Below are 16,209 nucleotides of genomic sequence, written 5' to 3'. Positions count from 1 at the left end.
CCACCATATCGGAGTTGTCCCCTGTGGGCGTTCGAGACTGTTTATGCATATTCATGAGCCTAGCAAGCGTCTCCATTGAATACAGTCGGTAAACGGCACCCCCATCGAATATTAAAAACGTAGTTTAAATAAGGAGATGTTTCCACCAATCCAAAGAGAGGAATAGGCGGGAGCTTGACAGCCCGCCATTCCGCTCTGTGGACAACGAATCCCATTGTTAGAGTGGAGACATAAGCATCTCGTCATTATATCCAAATCTCTGTTAAATATTCCACAAATATACGTCACGTACATTATGCGGTTAATTTACATAGCTAGCTACATAACACCGCCCAGTGGGACGAATATGATAATGTTTCTATTCTGGGCTGTCTTTGAAACAGCGGGGGGGAACCGCTGGAAAAGTTTGGGAGAGTGTGACAAACCAAGCTCTTCGAGAGACAAGAATCGAAACTCTGGGCTTTTTGCCCCAATTTTGGATTACGACATGGACGCTTTGAAGTCAGCTGGAAGGGCAATAATTCGGAGCCCCAGTCTCGCTAAACAGTCATGGGGTGTGGGCAGACACAAAAGTAAGTAGTATTGGTAGCAAGCTGACTAGTTAGCATGTGGATTCTAGTAAAAGGTAAACGAAAATGTTTCTTATCTAGTCTTTCCTATGTAGTTATTTAAACGCTGGGTACGGAAGGTTACTGCTACCTGCTGTATTCCCCAATTTGTTCCTCTGTAGCTAGAGTAAAGTTTACTTAAAGTAAAGATCTTACCTAGACTGAAAGTATTTATGCTCACTCACACACACCGACACACATATGCAGCTGCTACTCCGTTCGTTCTTTATTCCTAAACATATTATCTATCCTGATGCCTAGTCACTTCACCCTGATTTTATGTACATACCTCATACCCATTTATGTGGTACTAGTACTCCCTGTATATTCCTACATTCTTGTATCTTATTCCTATTGTTACTTTTTTGTAATTATTTTAACTGCATCGTTGAAGGGATGTAAGCAAGCATTTCCTGATCAAGTCTACACACCCGTTATATTCGGCGCGTGAGACAAATACTTGTAAACATTTATGTGATTGCCGATAGCTCATTAAAGCTAAAACGTGCTAGGAAGATTGTTTGGCTATCATACCAGGTTTCCCCCAGGAAGCGTCTAGCCAGAATATATTCTGACCATACTCTTGTTTACGGGGTTCGGACTAGCCCAATATTGGACTAAAGGAGCCTAAAGTTACTCCTTAGTCCAAGGAACTTGCATGTTCAGTTTAAAGAGAATTGGCCCTGGAAGCCAAAACGGCCAAATAGCCTACTCCATCTAAACGTGAATCGAATCTCAATTCCGGTATAGTTTTAGAAACATAAATCCCTCAATTTAAAAATCACATCAAAATAATTTCACAAATGCCAAATACACTTACTGTCTTAACACTGTTGCAGGTGACGTTTTTGGCGTCTGTGTTCAGTTTACACACAGGTGTTCAGAAACAGATGGCTAATTAGCACACTGTTTTCCATAAACAAATGCTATAACATGGAAATATGGCCGTGTGGGAACCTTTACCCTATAAAGGTGTGTATCAGTTTAACCATTTTGTTTTTTGGAAATAATTTCTCACCGATATGAAAGATAAGGTCCTTATGCTTCAAAAACCGTACCGCAAGCGATGCCAGTTAATGTTCAGACGAAGCGTCGCAGCTCCTAACAAAATTCCACGCTACAGAAAACGCCTTCATCCAATGACTCTTATGTGTATTGTAATGGAACTGAGTCATGATCAAGGACTAGGTTCGGACAGGCTTCCTGTTTAGATTAAGACACTGCGGAACCGGCACGACATATGGCTCAAAAAACAAATTGTCTACACATTTTGCTTCACAAACAAATGTAAAGGAGTGTTAGCAGAGAGGTCTTAGAGGGGGCTCGATTTAGTTTGTTTTGGTTAACATGTAGCCTAAAAACCAACAAGCTGTAAACACCTTTCAAACACATGATCAACACTTGGGAAATTGGCTTTAAAACAGATTTCTTTACTTATTTTATTACACTGAACAAAAATAGAAATGCAACAATTTCATAGATTTTTATAGTTACAGTTCATATAAGGAAATAATTTAATCTAAATAAATTCATTAGGCCCTAATCTATGGATTTCACGTGCCAGGGATGGCACAGGCCCCCAGAGGTCCTGGGCTGGAGTGGTTACACGTGGTCTGCGGTTGTGAGGCCAGTTGGACGTACTGCCAAATTCTCTAAAACATTGTTGGAGACAATTTCTCTACCACAAGCTAACATTTGATTCTCTGGCAACAGCTCTGGTGGACATTCCTTCAGTCAGCATGCCAATTGCACACTCCTTCAAAAGTTGAGACGTCTGTATTGTGTGACAAAACTGCACATTTTAAAGTGACCTTTTATTGTCCCCAGCACAAGGTGCACCTGGGTAAGGATCATGCTGTTTAATCAACTTCTTGATTTGCCACACCTGTCAGGTGGATGGATTATCTTGGGGAAAAAGAAATGGTCACAAACAGGGATATAAACTAATGTGTGCCCACAATTGAAGCTAAATAAGCAGTTTGTGTATGAATTTGTATTGTTTTTGCTGATATTTTTATTTCAGGTCATGGACCATGGGAGCAACACTGTCCATGTTGCGTTTTATATTATTATTCAGTATAGATAAATCATCTTCATAAATTCTCCATGTCGGCAGGTAGCCTAGTGGTTAGAGCGTTGGGCGTAACTGAAAGGTTGCTGGATCGAATCCCTGAGCTGACAAGGTAAAAATCTGTCGTTTTGCCCCTGAACAAGGTACTGTTCCCTGGTAGACCGTCATTGTAAATAAGAATTTGTTTTTAACTGACTAGCCAAGTTAAATAAAGGTTATATATTTTTTATATCTTCATGCACTACCATTGGCTGTGGAGCTGCATGATTCTCACAATGGCTTTGATCTCTGTCTTCAGTGGTTTGCCACACACAGCCATATGATGTGCAGACACGCGAGTGGGTGCATATGATCACACTACTGTGTAGTATGGTTTTTCAAAGAGCGGTGTAGCTTCTTGGTAAAACCTTTTTTTTTTTTTTGGTTTCACAGAGGGAACAACACCCCCTCTCCTTGTCTCGCCTTTCTTTTCTTCATAGACGGTGGGTCGTGGGCAGACTTGGTAGCATGATGCCACACGTGCCATGCTGTGCAATCAATGCTTTGTTTTGGTCCACTTTCTCTGGGTGAATAATGAGGCTTTCTAAAGGTCTACTTCCTGTCCCCAGTCTCTCCCGGCAGGGACGATGCATGGCCAACAGCCAGGGTTGGTGGAAGCTGATAATGCCCATATATAATCATGGTTACAGATTTATCAAGGCAGCGTTACATCTTCATCTTTTATGTTGTTGACCTCCTAATGCAGGTCATGTGGGCCCTGGCCTGTGATAGTTTCTGGTCTAGACCTGCATTTCCTCTCACCCACACGCTGCCTATTCCTAGCAAGGTCGGGTAGTGTGTATGGCCAAAACACTGATTATTTCAATACATCATGGCTAATGTAGAGTGCACTGGTAGCTGCTGTTGATAGAAAGTAACATGTTTCATCTTGTCATAACTGGAAGCATACCACTGCTGTAAGATAGTCTGTGTTTTGTTGTGGGCAAGTGATGCATGCTGCTTTCAATGCTGAGACCAAAAAACAGAAGTATTCAGGGTCTTGTTATTGAGATGTCTGGAGTCCATGCAAGGTACCTCCAAGTCCAAACACACCTGGATTCAATGTTGGTGTCCTCCACCCCTACATGATAGAATGTTTGAGTCCCAAATAAAGTAACTCTTGGTGCTTATGCTTTGGGCTAGGCCTTGTACATGCATGCCTATTTTGTTTTGGCATCTATGCACAGAGCCCCCTCCCGCCCCAGTCTCTTTTTAACCATGCCTTTATTTGTTCCTAATTTATTTATCCCATTGAGATTTGAAGTGTTTTCAAGAGAGACCACTCAAGTCTGCAGAGCATAATTCAAGGCATTCACAGCTATGATTCTCCCCCACTTAACAGACTGCTTGACTAGTTGGGCCCAAGTTTGCTGTACAACATTAAAACCCATTTGGTCTGTCTACAATCAGGCTCTCAATGTTCTTGATAGAAAGCCCGATAGCCATCACCACTGTTACATCCTCAGAATGCATAAGCTCCTGAGTTGGGCTAATCTTTTGCAATGTCTTGTATTCAAGATCCTAAATGGCCTGGCTCCCCCTCCACTTAGTGCTTTTGTCAAACAGAAACCCAAACCCATGGCAGCAGATTCACAAAGTCTGCCATGAGAGGTAACTGTATAGTTCCCTTAAGGAAAAGCACATTTTGTCAAACTGCTTTCTCTGTTAGAGCTTCCCATGTCTGGAACACACTGCCATCAGACACAACTATTGCAACTTCACAAAAAGCAAATACATACTGGTACTAGTACTCCCTCTCTCTGGCTAAAGTACAGTCAGATTTGTGAGCATAATCCTTAGCTGTGTATTGTCGCTTTCCATGTATTCCAATTCAGAGTTTTAATAGTCACATGTACAAGGTTGCAGGTGCGATTGCAGTGTACAGTGAAAAACTTAGGCTTTGAGCTTCAACATTCAAATTATGAAAATGGTAATAAAAAAAACGGTATACAAATAAATAGCACTATATACATAACTGTGGCAGTGATGAATAAATAAATGTTCATTTGGGTGGAGGGAGAGTAAAGACTGAGGGGGTGGGTTGGAATGGCCATCTGCAGCATGACCATTGAGTGAACTAAAAACCAACGTTTTCATATTTTTAAAGTAATATACAGTTGAAGTCGGAAGTTTATATACACCTTAGCAAAATACATTTAAATGCAGTTTTTCACAATACTTGACATTTAATCTAAGTAAAAATTCCCTGTTTTAGGTCTGTTAGGATTACCACTTTATTTTAAGAATGAAATGTCAGAATAATAGTAGAGAGAATGATTGATTGATTGATTTCTTTCTTTCATCACATTCCCAGTGGGTCAGAAGTTTACATACACTCATTTAGTATTTGGTAGCATTGCCTTTAAATTGTTTAACTTGTCCAGGTGGTATAGCGCAGTGTGCAGTGCAATTACTATTGCATCATCCGTGGATCTGTTGGGACGATGTGCGAATTGTAGTGGGTCTAGTGTGTTTGGTATGGTGATTATGGTCTTTAACTAGCCTCTCAAAGCACTTTATAATGACAAGTGAGTGCTACGTGACGATAGTAATTTAGTTCAGTTACCTTCACTTTCTTGGATACAGGGACAATGGTGGACATCTTCAAGCAAGTGGGGACAACAGACTGGGATATGGAGAGTGAATATGTCCGTTAACACTCCAGCCAGCTGGCCTGCATATGCTCTGAGGACGTGGCTTGGAATGACATCTGGGCTGGCAGCCTTGCAAAGGTTAACACACTTAAATTACTTACTCACGTTGGACACAGAGAACACGCGAACACAGTCTTTGTGAGTGTTGGTGGCCTGCGTTAGCGCCTCAATGTTTTCCTTGAAGCGGGCGAAGATGTTTAGCTTGTCCGGGAGAGAGGTGTTGGTGAATGCGACCTGTGATTGTCTGGAGTTCTAGTCCCATACGTCTTGTGTCTGAGCCGTTGAATTGAGACTCCACTTTGTACCTGTAGTATCTATGGATTTTGGTTTGGATAAGACATAATCGTTGCAGTCGGAACAACATCCTCTAAGCACTTTACAAGTCAATACTATTCTCAGAGGCGACCCTAAACATTTTCCAGTCTGCGTGATCAAAACAATCTTGAAGAACAGATTCCGATTGGACAGACCAACATTGAACAGTCCTTACCACGGTAGCTTCCTGTTTAAGTTTCTGGCTATAGGTAGGGAGGAGAAGAATGGAGGTGTGATCTGATTTGGGGATGGTCTTGTAGCCGTCCTGGAAGGGAGAGTAGCAATGATCCAGGGTCTCGGGATGTAAAGGGGTCAACATTTTGAAGGAGGTATTCCAGATCGTAAGAACAAAAAAATCTTCTGTAACAGTGTTGAAGAATGCCTTCTATAATGGATGTCTAAAGCACATTCCGTCATAGACGACTTGGTCAGGAAGGAGGGAAAGATGGCGGAAGAGGATACTGAGTTTGAATCAAGCAGCGCGTCATGCAAATTGGTGAAGACAAATATTTTAAATGGACAACAGTAGTATTGAAAACTGGAACAAAGGAAATTGTCTGAAATTGGAGTGGAGGATAAGTTTATGAATGATAATGAATCACTTCTTTTAGGGACGCGTTTGAGTAAGAATGCATATGTGGGAGACCTGTTTTGAGGTGTGGAAAATGGAGCCTGTCAGTTACCAGGACTGCATATTTTGATGAAATGTATTTCTGAGGAACAGAGGAAGATTGCAGTGAGTTTTGAACTTCGGAGTAGAGCACCTGTCAAAGACGTCATCTCAGGGGTGACGATGGATGTTCAGGTTCAATACCTGAAGAGAATCCCTGATGTGGTTGGTGCCCGGCGTCTGAACTGCTGGGTGAATCGAGAAATAAAGTAGGTCCTGTCTTTTGATAAAGAGCAAATACACAACCAAGCTTCACAAATGTAGGTAAGTGCTTTCGTCCCCGAACCATTGCAGTGTAAGAATTGTAAAGGATTTGGCCATGTTTCAAGTGTGTGCAGGCGGACAGAGTGTACTGAAGAACGGTGTATAGAAGGACGACTGTGTTGCAATTTGCGGTGGGGATCATAATCCCGAGTTCCTGGAGTGCCCTTTTAAGAGTGACAGAGATTGAGGTGGCAAAAGTTAGTGGTCAATCGAATCTTCTATGCGAATGCTATTAAAATAATTAAGAAAACAAGTGATGCTAGTGAAGATATGGTACGGCTTGCTGCCAGTCAAAAGATGCCCTGTGTTAAAAAGTTGGATTTTGTCGTGTTCATTGCCACAGTTATAGACTGTACTGCACTAGTCTCTAAGAATTCCAAGAGACTGAAAACAACATTTATTGTGTCTGTGGCAGAAATGTTTTTGGGACTTATGGATTTTACATCTGAAGACTTGCAAGGGCTTTCTTGTGCCGGAAGACCCGCCCTCCAAGGTTCCCCCTGAGCCTGTGTAGGGAGCAGATCTGTTTTTATTTTTTAACAGAAAAGTTGTTTAATTTAGTTTATTTATAAATGTTGGTAGTTTGTTCTGATTTTGGGAATCTTGATTCCATTCCGCACAGTAGGTGGCGTGATGCATATTAAATTGTGCGATCGCCAATATACCATAGAAGAAGATGGCGCAGTCAAGCTAGCGTCCTCTACAACCACAAGTCAATTGACCCTCCCCTAAGCCCCGCCCCCTTGGTTATTCTTGTTGACCTTGGACAACATTTTCCTGCCAAGACCATTTCCCCATACGAACCACTGGCAAAATCGACCGTAGTGGCTGTAGGTATGTACGGCAGGACCAAATCGGAAAGATGGTGCCTAACATCCGATTTGGATCAAACATTCTTTCTACCAATGAGTTAGTCATTAGTATTTCAAAGAAATGGTCAAAAGCTCATGAAACATGGGACCAACACTTTACATGTTGCGTTTTATATATTTTTTTCAGTATAGTAATGTTAAAATGTATCACATTTTCACATTACACATTTAGTAATGATAGAATGCATTTTAAACTTCATGCATAGTAACAATAAAATAATTATATTGATATAAGTGGGGTGGGGGGGGAAATCTGAACAAATTAGCATTTTCATGCTAAAGTATCTAAAAAGTTGTGCCACAAATGCAAAAAGAATTAGCATTTGAAACAGTGGCCAAGTAAACAAAACCAAAGCATGGGTTGCTGTCATCATACCTGGTCCACAGACTCCTTACAGGGTAAGAAAACCAATATGTAATTGTGCAATTTGGGTGATTTGTCAGCGATAACATGTTTCTAACTATAGTTTCTAACTATAGAAAAATGTTCAGAACAAGAGATGGTGAGTGTTGTGGCTTGCTGAAATGACATGGTGCAACACTTTAGCCATTTTAACCTCTAGTGACACCCCATCCCGTGAACGGGATCGTTTTCATCATCTTACACTAATTAGCATAACGCAACAGACATAAATATTCCTTGAAAATATTCCTATTCATGAAAATCACAAGTGAAATATATTGGAACACAGCTTAGCCTTTTGTTAATCACCCTGTCATCTCAGATCTTCAAAATATGCTTTACAGAAGACGCTAGACAAGCATTTAAGTTTATAATAGCCTAGCATAGCATTATGCCTTGCTAGCAGCAAGCAACCTTGTCACGGAAATCAGAAAAGCAATCAAATTAAATCGTTTACCTTTTGAACTTCGGATGTTTTCACTCACGAGACTCCCAGGTAGATAGCCAAAGTTCATTTTTTTCCCAAAATATTATTTTTGTAGGTGAAACAGCTCTGTTTGTTCTTCGCGTTTGGCTGAAAAATCGCCCGGAAATTGCAGTCACCACAATGCTGAATTTTTTTTCAAAATTAGCTCCATAATATCGACAGAAACATGGCAAAAGTTGTTTAGAATCCATCCTCAAGGTGTTTTTCTAAAATCTATTCGATAATATATCAGTCGGGACAATTCCTTTTTCTCTAGGACCGATTGGAGTAATGGCTACCTCTGCACTTTACGCGAGAAACTATCTCGGAGCCACCATGTGACCACTTACGAAATGTGCCTCCATACGGCTATTCTTCAACAGAAATGCGTAAAACTATGTCACAATGCTGTAGACACCTTGGGGAATACATAGAAAGCGTAAGCTCGTTGATGGTACATTCACAGCCGAATAGGGAGTCATTGGATCACAGCGCTTTCAAAACCTGGGGCACTTCTGGATTGGATTTTTCTCAGGCTTTCGCTTGCAACATCAGTTCTGTTATACTCACAGACAATATCTTTAACGTTTAGGAAACGTTAGTGTTTTCTATCCAAAGCTGTCAATTATATGCATATTCTAGCATCTTTTCCTGACAAAATATCCCGTTTTAAAACGGGAACGTTTTTTTTTCCAAAAATGAAAATACTGCCCCCTAACACCAACAGGTCAAACAATTTTGTTTTTGGATAAACTGTTTTGCAATGCCCTCAATGGCTTTCATGTGTTTTTAAACGTAAGCCTGTCCGAGGTGTCGGACTCGAATGGTTGCGATCCATTGGAGTGCTGCGATTGGTTGTCCCACATTCTGGGGCGGAGCTTAGTGAAGGATCAATTCTGTCTCTGTTTTCCATCCCCTGCCTGACTTCAGCATATAATAGAGTGAGACTCCTACACTGTGTGCCATTTCCTGCTGACAACAAACGGCTCTCGTGATTTTGGCAGTGCTGCCTATAATAGCTGTGCACAGTAAGCCTTTATCTGATTCACTTTAGTTTGTCTGAAAAATGTTCTCTGACATCAACCTTAAACCAAATGTTATGGCCTGAGACGAGGTTAATTTGTTTCTACTTCCTTTCCTCTACAATTCCCCATGTTATGTCTGTATGCCTCTGTCTGCGCTTCAAACAGTGCCTTAGTGCTGGCCTAGGAACTGTCACTGTTACCTGCCTGGAGCCCTTTCTACACTGGAAAGACTGGATTTTAACCACTCAATGTTTTGGTTTATCTACCAATATAATGGCACCGGAGGGGATGGCTGCTGTTTTTAGACTCCTAAGCAACTGTGCTATTTTGTTTCATTTTTTTTGCATTGTTTGTAACTCATTCTGTACATAATGCTGCTGCTACCGTCTCTTATGACGGAAAGAGCTTCTGGAAATCAGAACAGCGATTACTCACCTTGAACTGGATATAGATTTTTTTTCTTTCTTTAATGAGTCCGACGTGAAGGATATACTGCTTTGTCAAGATAAGGCCCAACTCTGTCTTCAGCGTGAAGAAAAGACAGGGTGCCTTGTAAGAATCGCAGACGAGAAGGTAAACTGGACGATCTATGATTGAGACTATCCTACCAAAGGGATATTAAAAACTATAATATCTTATGTTTCACCGGGACGTGGCTAAACGCCAACACAGATCATAGCTGGCTGGCTTCTCCATGCATCGGCAGGACAGAGCAGCTACGTCTTGTAAGAAGGGTGGGGTTGTGTCAGTTTGTCAATAACTGCTGGTGCCCGATGTCTAATATTAAAGAAGTCTCAAGATAATGCACGCCTGAGGTATTCTACCTCATAAGCTGTAGACTACACTATCTACCAAGATCTCTCATCTATATTATTTGTAGCTGTCTATTTACCACCACAAACAAATGCTGGCACTAGGACCGCACTCAACGAGCTCTATAAAGCCATAAGCAAACATGATAATGCTCCTCTTGAAGCGGCCCTCTACAGGCCAGGGACTTTAATGCAGGCAAACAAAAAATCCGTTTTACATAATTTCTACCAGCATGTCACATGTGCAGCCAGAGGAAAAAAAACTCTAGACCACCTTTACTCCACACACAGAGATGCATACAAAGCTCCCCTGCCCTCCATTTGGAAAATCTGACCATAATTCTATCCTCCTGATTCCTGCTTGCAAGCAAAAACTAAAGCAGGAAGTACCAGTATATAATATGTTCCGGGGTTCATCCAATGGCATTGAGGAGTATACCAACTCAAGTCACCAACTTCATCAATAAGTGCATCGACGACATCGTCCCCAAGTTGACTGAATGTATTTTTCCCAACCAGAAGCCATGGGTTACAGGCAACATCCGCACCGAGCTAAAGGGTAGAGCTGCCGCTTTCAAGGAGCGGGACACTAATCCGGACGTTTATAAGAAATCCCGCTATGCCCTCAAACGAACCATCAAACAGGCAAAGCCTCAATACAGGACTAAGATTGAATCCTACTACACCGGTGTTGATACTCGTTGGATGTGGCAGGGCTTGGAAAACCCATATGCGAGTTGCCGAGTAACGCGAGCCTACCATATGAGCTAAATTCCTTTTTTATGCTCGCTTCTAAGCAAGCAACACAGAAGCCTGCATGAGAGCACCAGCTGTTCCGGGCGACTGTGTGATCACGCTCTCCGTAGCCGTCTTGAGCAAGACCTTTTTTAAATGTGTCAACATTCGCAAAGCGGATTACCAGGGCGTGTACTCAAGGCTTACGCAGATCAACTGGCAAGTGTCTTCACTGACATTTTCAACCTCTCCCTGACCGAGTCTGTAATACCTACCTGTTTCAAGCAGACTACCATAGTCCCTGTGCCCAAGAACGTGAAGGTAACCTGCATAAATTATTACCGCCCTGTAGCACTCACGTCGGTAGCCATGAAATGCTTTTGAAATGTTGGGGTCCTTTTAGTTTTAATGTTGCTTGTGGAACTTGTTCATGTATTCTTCTCATGTTCCAGGATCAAGTTATCAAGGCTTGGAAATGGACAGAAATGGCTCACATCAACACCATCATGCCGGAAACCCTAAACCCACTCAAATTCACATACCGCCCCAACAGATCCACAGATGACGCCAATCTCTAATGCACTCCACACTGCCCTTTCACACCTGGACAAAAGGAACACCTATATGAGAATGCTGTTCATTGACTACAGCTCAGTGTTCAACACCATAGTGCCCTCAAAGCTCATCACTAAGTTAAGGACCCTGTGACTAAACAACTCCATCTGGAACTGGATCCTGAATTTCTTGATGGGCCGCCCCCAGGTGGTAAGGGTAGGCAACAACTCATCTGCCATGCTGATCCTCAACACTGTGGCCCCTCGGGTGCATGCTTAGTCCCCTCCTGTACTGCCTGTTCACCCATGACTGCGTGGCCAAGCACGACTCTAACACCATCAACACCAAGTTAGCTGCTGACACAACAGTGGTAGGCCTGACCACCGACAACGATGAGACGGCCTATAGGGAGGTGGTCCCTCAATGTGAGCAAGACAAAGGAGTTGATCGTGTACTATAGAAAAAGCAGGGCTGAACATGCCCCATTGACGTGGCTGTAGTGAAGCGGGTCGAGAGTTTCAAGTTCCTTGACGTCCACATCATCATCATGGTCCAAATACACAAAGAATGTTGTGAAGAGGGCACAACAACACCTTTTCCCCCTCAGGAGACTGAACATATTTTGTATGGGTCCCCAGATCCTTCTAGTTCTAAAGCTGCACCATACTGGTTACATCATCACCTGGTATGGCATCTGCTCGACCTCTGACCATAAGGTACTACAGAGGGTGGTGCAGGCGGCCCAGTACATCACTAGGGACAAGCTCCTTGACATCCAGGATCTATATACTATGCAGTGTTGGAGGAAGGCCCCAAAAATGGTCAGACTCGAGTCACCCAAGTCATAGACTGTTCTCTCTGCTACTGCACGGCAAGCGGTACCGGAGCGCCAAGTCTAGGAGCAATAGGCTCCTTAACAGCTTCTACCCCCAAGCCATAAGACTGCTGAACAATTAATCAATTGTCCACCCAGACTATTTACCTCGACTAACTTGTACCCCCACACATTGACTCGGTACTGGTATCCCCTGTATAGCTTCGTTATTGTTATGTAATTTTCTTCTTACATTTTTGGTTTGTTTTTGTTTATTTAGTAACTCTTTCTTGAGCTGCATTGTTGGTTAAGGGCTTGTAAGTAAGCATTTCACGGTAAGGTCTACAGCAGGTAGCCTAGTGGTTAGGGCATTGGGCCAGTAACCAAAATGTTGTCGGCTTCGGGATTTGATCCAGTGAGGTAAAAATCGGTCGTTCTGCCCCTGAGCAAGGCAGTTAACCCAAATGTTCCCCGGGTGCTGAAGATATGGATGTCGACTATAGCAGCCCCCTGCACCTCTGATTCAGAGGGGTTGGATGAAATGCAGAAGACTCATTCAGTTGTACAACTGACTAGGTATTCCCTTTCTCTGCTGTTTTCACATGTGACAAATAAAATGTGATTGGATTATAATCGTGTTTCCCCTGTTGGTTGTTGTTGCGGTAACTTCCTGGTGTTATGTTGACTAGTGTGGCCAACTGGTTATTGTGGCCTGTGTAACCATGATCGGGGAAAGATCGAGCCATGGAAGAGTAAAACTCTGTCTAGGCTCTACTTTTCTGGTGCCCTACTACTGGTTCGTGGGCAGTCTTCTAAAACAGACATGCCATACTGGAGCTGTAGTTTACTCTCTGCTCTGTCCTGGCTAGTTTTTGCCCGCTGCCTCTGGCCCGTGCAGTGGGCCAGAGACAAAGTCATCCAAAATCCACTGCCAGGTTGTAATGGAGATTGCTTCCTGCATGATTCCTTTATGGAGTTGTAAAGTCCCCAGTGATGTATTGCCCTGTTACATCTCCAGTATGTGTTTGGAGCCACACATGCGTGTGTCACTGTGTGGATGGGATGGAACTGAACAATCATGCTTTGTCACAGTTTTTTTTTTAGATTGACAATATGTAACCTTTGGGGTGACTTGACCAAATTCACGTAGAAATGTGAGTGATAGATCTATGATTGTACTTGAAAGCAAGTCTGAGGTGGTAGAGCTGTTCTATGTGAGCTATTTCTATGCTTCCCGTTCATCATTATTATAATTTTTTTTGTCTTTTACTTTTGGTTTTATACACCAGCTTTGGTTATTTTTGGTTATGGGAACTATATTTCACAGTGGTGTAAGATGGTACTATGACACTACGCTAGTTTATTTTGTCACCTAAACTGAAATGAGGCTAACTGTTAGTTTTAGCAACCACGAAATGGCGGAGCGATTTCTGTATAGGACAACTTGAAAATAATTTTTTGTTATGAGAAATTCCACAGTAATGCAATTCTGCTTTGACTCATTTTAAATGTATGCCAAACAAACAGTGATTTCAAAATTTAACAAACCATACACAATACTTTTACAAAATTTCACTGGAAAAATATACAAAAAATGAATTTAGTGAAAAGAACTGTGCAGATGCAAACTGAATCACTGCAAAATCTCCCTCAGATTTTTATGCCACCACAGTTTTTGGAAAATGTGTTAAATATCTGCGCCGAATTAAAGATTCAAAGTTGTCTGCAGAAGGAATTGTGTGTCAACTACGGCAATGCACCTTGAGTTTGAACACATCTATTTTGGTTATTGAACTACAGTAAGTGAAGTGGCATTACACCTGGTAATGGAATTACGGTTACTGAGTTACATCATGGGTCCCTGATCTGTACGGCACAGAAATTAGTCATTTATGGATACGAATGTCATTCTCATGTTTCACAAGTTTGGACAGCAGAGCACATTAGAGTACAATTCAGCAGAGTAGGGTAGAGGTGTGCAGTACAATGCCGTAGAGTTCAGTAAAGTAGAGAGATTTAGAGAGAGGACAATAAATGACGTCCCAGAGTTCCATGCCTGGGCCAGTTGTCCAGGTGGCCACATAAATTAACTAATACTTTAATGGGATTTGTAGGCCTTCAATGTACTGTACGTAGCCTCAAGTGGCATATACTATACTTCTCTTAACTGTATTGTACTATAATATTGTATTGGTTTGTACTTTTCTGTTTACTTACAGTATTGTACTGTACTGTGCTAGCCAAACTTGTGAAACATACGTCTATGATGGGTTCAGATTTGGTCCATTTCGGTCAGTCTGTGGACGTTTAATTCATTGAGTCCCACCGTAACGCTGGCGCGTTTTGGACTTCTAACGCCTTTTATACATTGTGCATTGGAGCTACAGACTTCTGGGTTGTACCGTAGGGATTCTATTTCTTCTGCATCCGTATATACCAACCATTTAGTCTGTGTGATTAATGGGGGCTGAACCAGAGCGGTGTTTGTGAGACAAAGGCGGATCCCAAATGGTCTGTCGAGTCTGAATGCTTTTAGTAGTTTGTAGCTCAAACCAATCTATAAAAAGCTGAGTCTCTCATGAACAAGCACATGTAATGTAAACTCCACACAGTTGTCACTGACCAATATATTCATTTCCCAGTGAGCAAACCATTTTTGTGCTTACAGCATTCATATGAATGACTTATCAGATTTTTGCTTTTGCAGATTATTATTTTTTTAGACGTTGGTCAGTAAAACTCATAAATGCAACTGTTTGTCAAATAGTTGTGTGTTCTACTTGTAGCCCTGGTTGTCCTGAGAAGAATTGTGAGGCTAAATATAAGGCCTGGACATGCATATAAATGAAATGCCCATTTTGGCTGGGGTCTTAGCGTAGATAGGGTTAACATCAAGGCCAGGGTGGACTGGCCAACGTTAAACTACTTTTCAATGTCCGTGGACATCCGGTGTCGGCCGTGCTCAGTGGGTGCGGATGCTGGTTACAGTAAATGGAAAGCGAGGGGGCTCATGGCTGGAGCTGGGAGAGGTGACGTTAACTAGAGAGGGAGGGGTTGTCCAGACTCTGATTATTTTAACTCTTGGTTTGACCACCAGACAACCAAAAGACAAAGAAAAGTTATGAGCTGAAGTTCACAGTATGCCAGTTGACGGGAGGACCGTAACAAGTGGCCCAACTGTAGTTTGTGACTATTATGATTCCCGTTATAGCCAATCCAGTTTTCCTGTTGTTTTTGTTGTTGGTAATTGAGTTTTAATCACTTCATAAACAAACAATATTAATATCAGTAAAATCACTAACTAATTGGTAGGTCTACCTTTTACTTGTTACTTCTGTGAACTTTCATTATCCTCTCATGAGGGAGAAACATTTTAAAATATCTGAAAGATATGTGGGTTTTTGGTAACGGAATTACAAGGCAATGTTTCTTAAACTTACAGAAGGTAAACAATTTCTTCAAAACAAAATGTGTTAATACAGTATTTGTTGGCATGGGTCTTTTTGTCAACATTGTTTTGATGTATTTCTGATACTTTTTTCTGGCAGATGTTTACAAAGACTCCTTTTCTATCAGTTTATCCAAAAATAAAAGCCTGTACTTATGCCTTTTTTTTTTTTTTTTTTTTTTGCAAAATGGTTGAAAAATGTATCGATGCCTTCATTTCCCCAAATTATAGAGCTTTCATTTGGCACCCAATTTGATATGCTCCTATCAACTTCACATGTTAGTGCTCATGGATCCTTTTAGATGGAAATGCCCTTATTGTCTTTGAAGAGATTAGACCTACATCTGTTTGAAGGGTCACTCTAATGTTTAGGGAAATGTCAGATCATTCTGTCAGCTTATTATACCAGTATGGTTAAGCAAGTTTTGGGCTGTACAGTAGGCATTGTTTTAGATTTC

At 41.7% G+C, this 16,209-nt stretch overlaps 1 protein-coding gene across 3 annotated transcripts in view; it reads left to right on the top strand.

The window, feature by feature from the left end:
* Positions 1-235: 235 nt before the first annotated feature.
* Positions 236-16,209, top strand: part of LOC110498005 (low density lipoprotein receptor adapter protein 1-B) — an 82,444-nt gene continuing 66,470 nt past the window's right edge. Inside the window, exon 1 of one of the 3 annotated variants that reach the window (XM_036954935.1) lies at positions 236-572. In XM_036954935.1, the coding sequence (XP_036810830.1) occupies positions 296-572 (277 nt within the window). In that variant the 5' untranslated portion in view covers positions 236-295. The remainder of the gene's footprint in view (positions 573-16,209) is intronic. The other 2 variants (XM_036954934.1, XM_036954933.1) reach the window with 2 other exon arrangements.

The sequence above is a fragment of the Oncorhynchus mykiss genome, chromosome 19, assembly GCF_013265735.2.
Source record: "Oncorhynchus mykiss isolate Arlee chromosome 19, USDA_OmykA_1.1, whole genome shotgun sequence".
NCBI lineage: Eukaryota > Metazoa > Chordata > Actinopteri > Salmoniformes > Salmonidae > Oncorhynchus > Oncorhynchus mykiss.
This window is presented reverse-complemented; position numbering and strand designations above follow the sequence as displayed.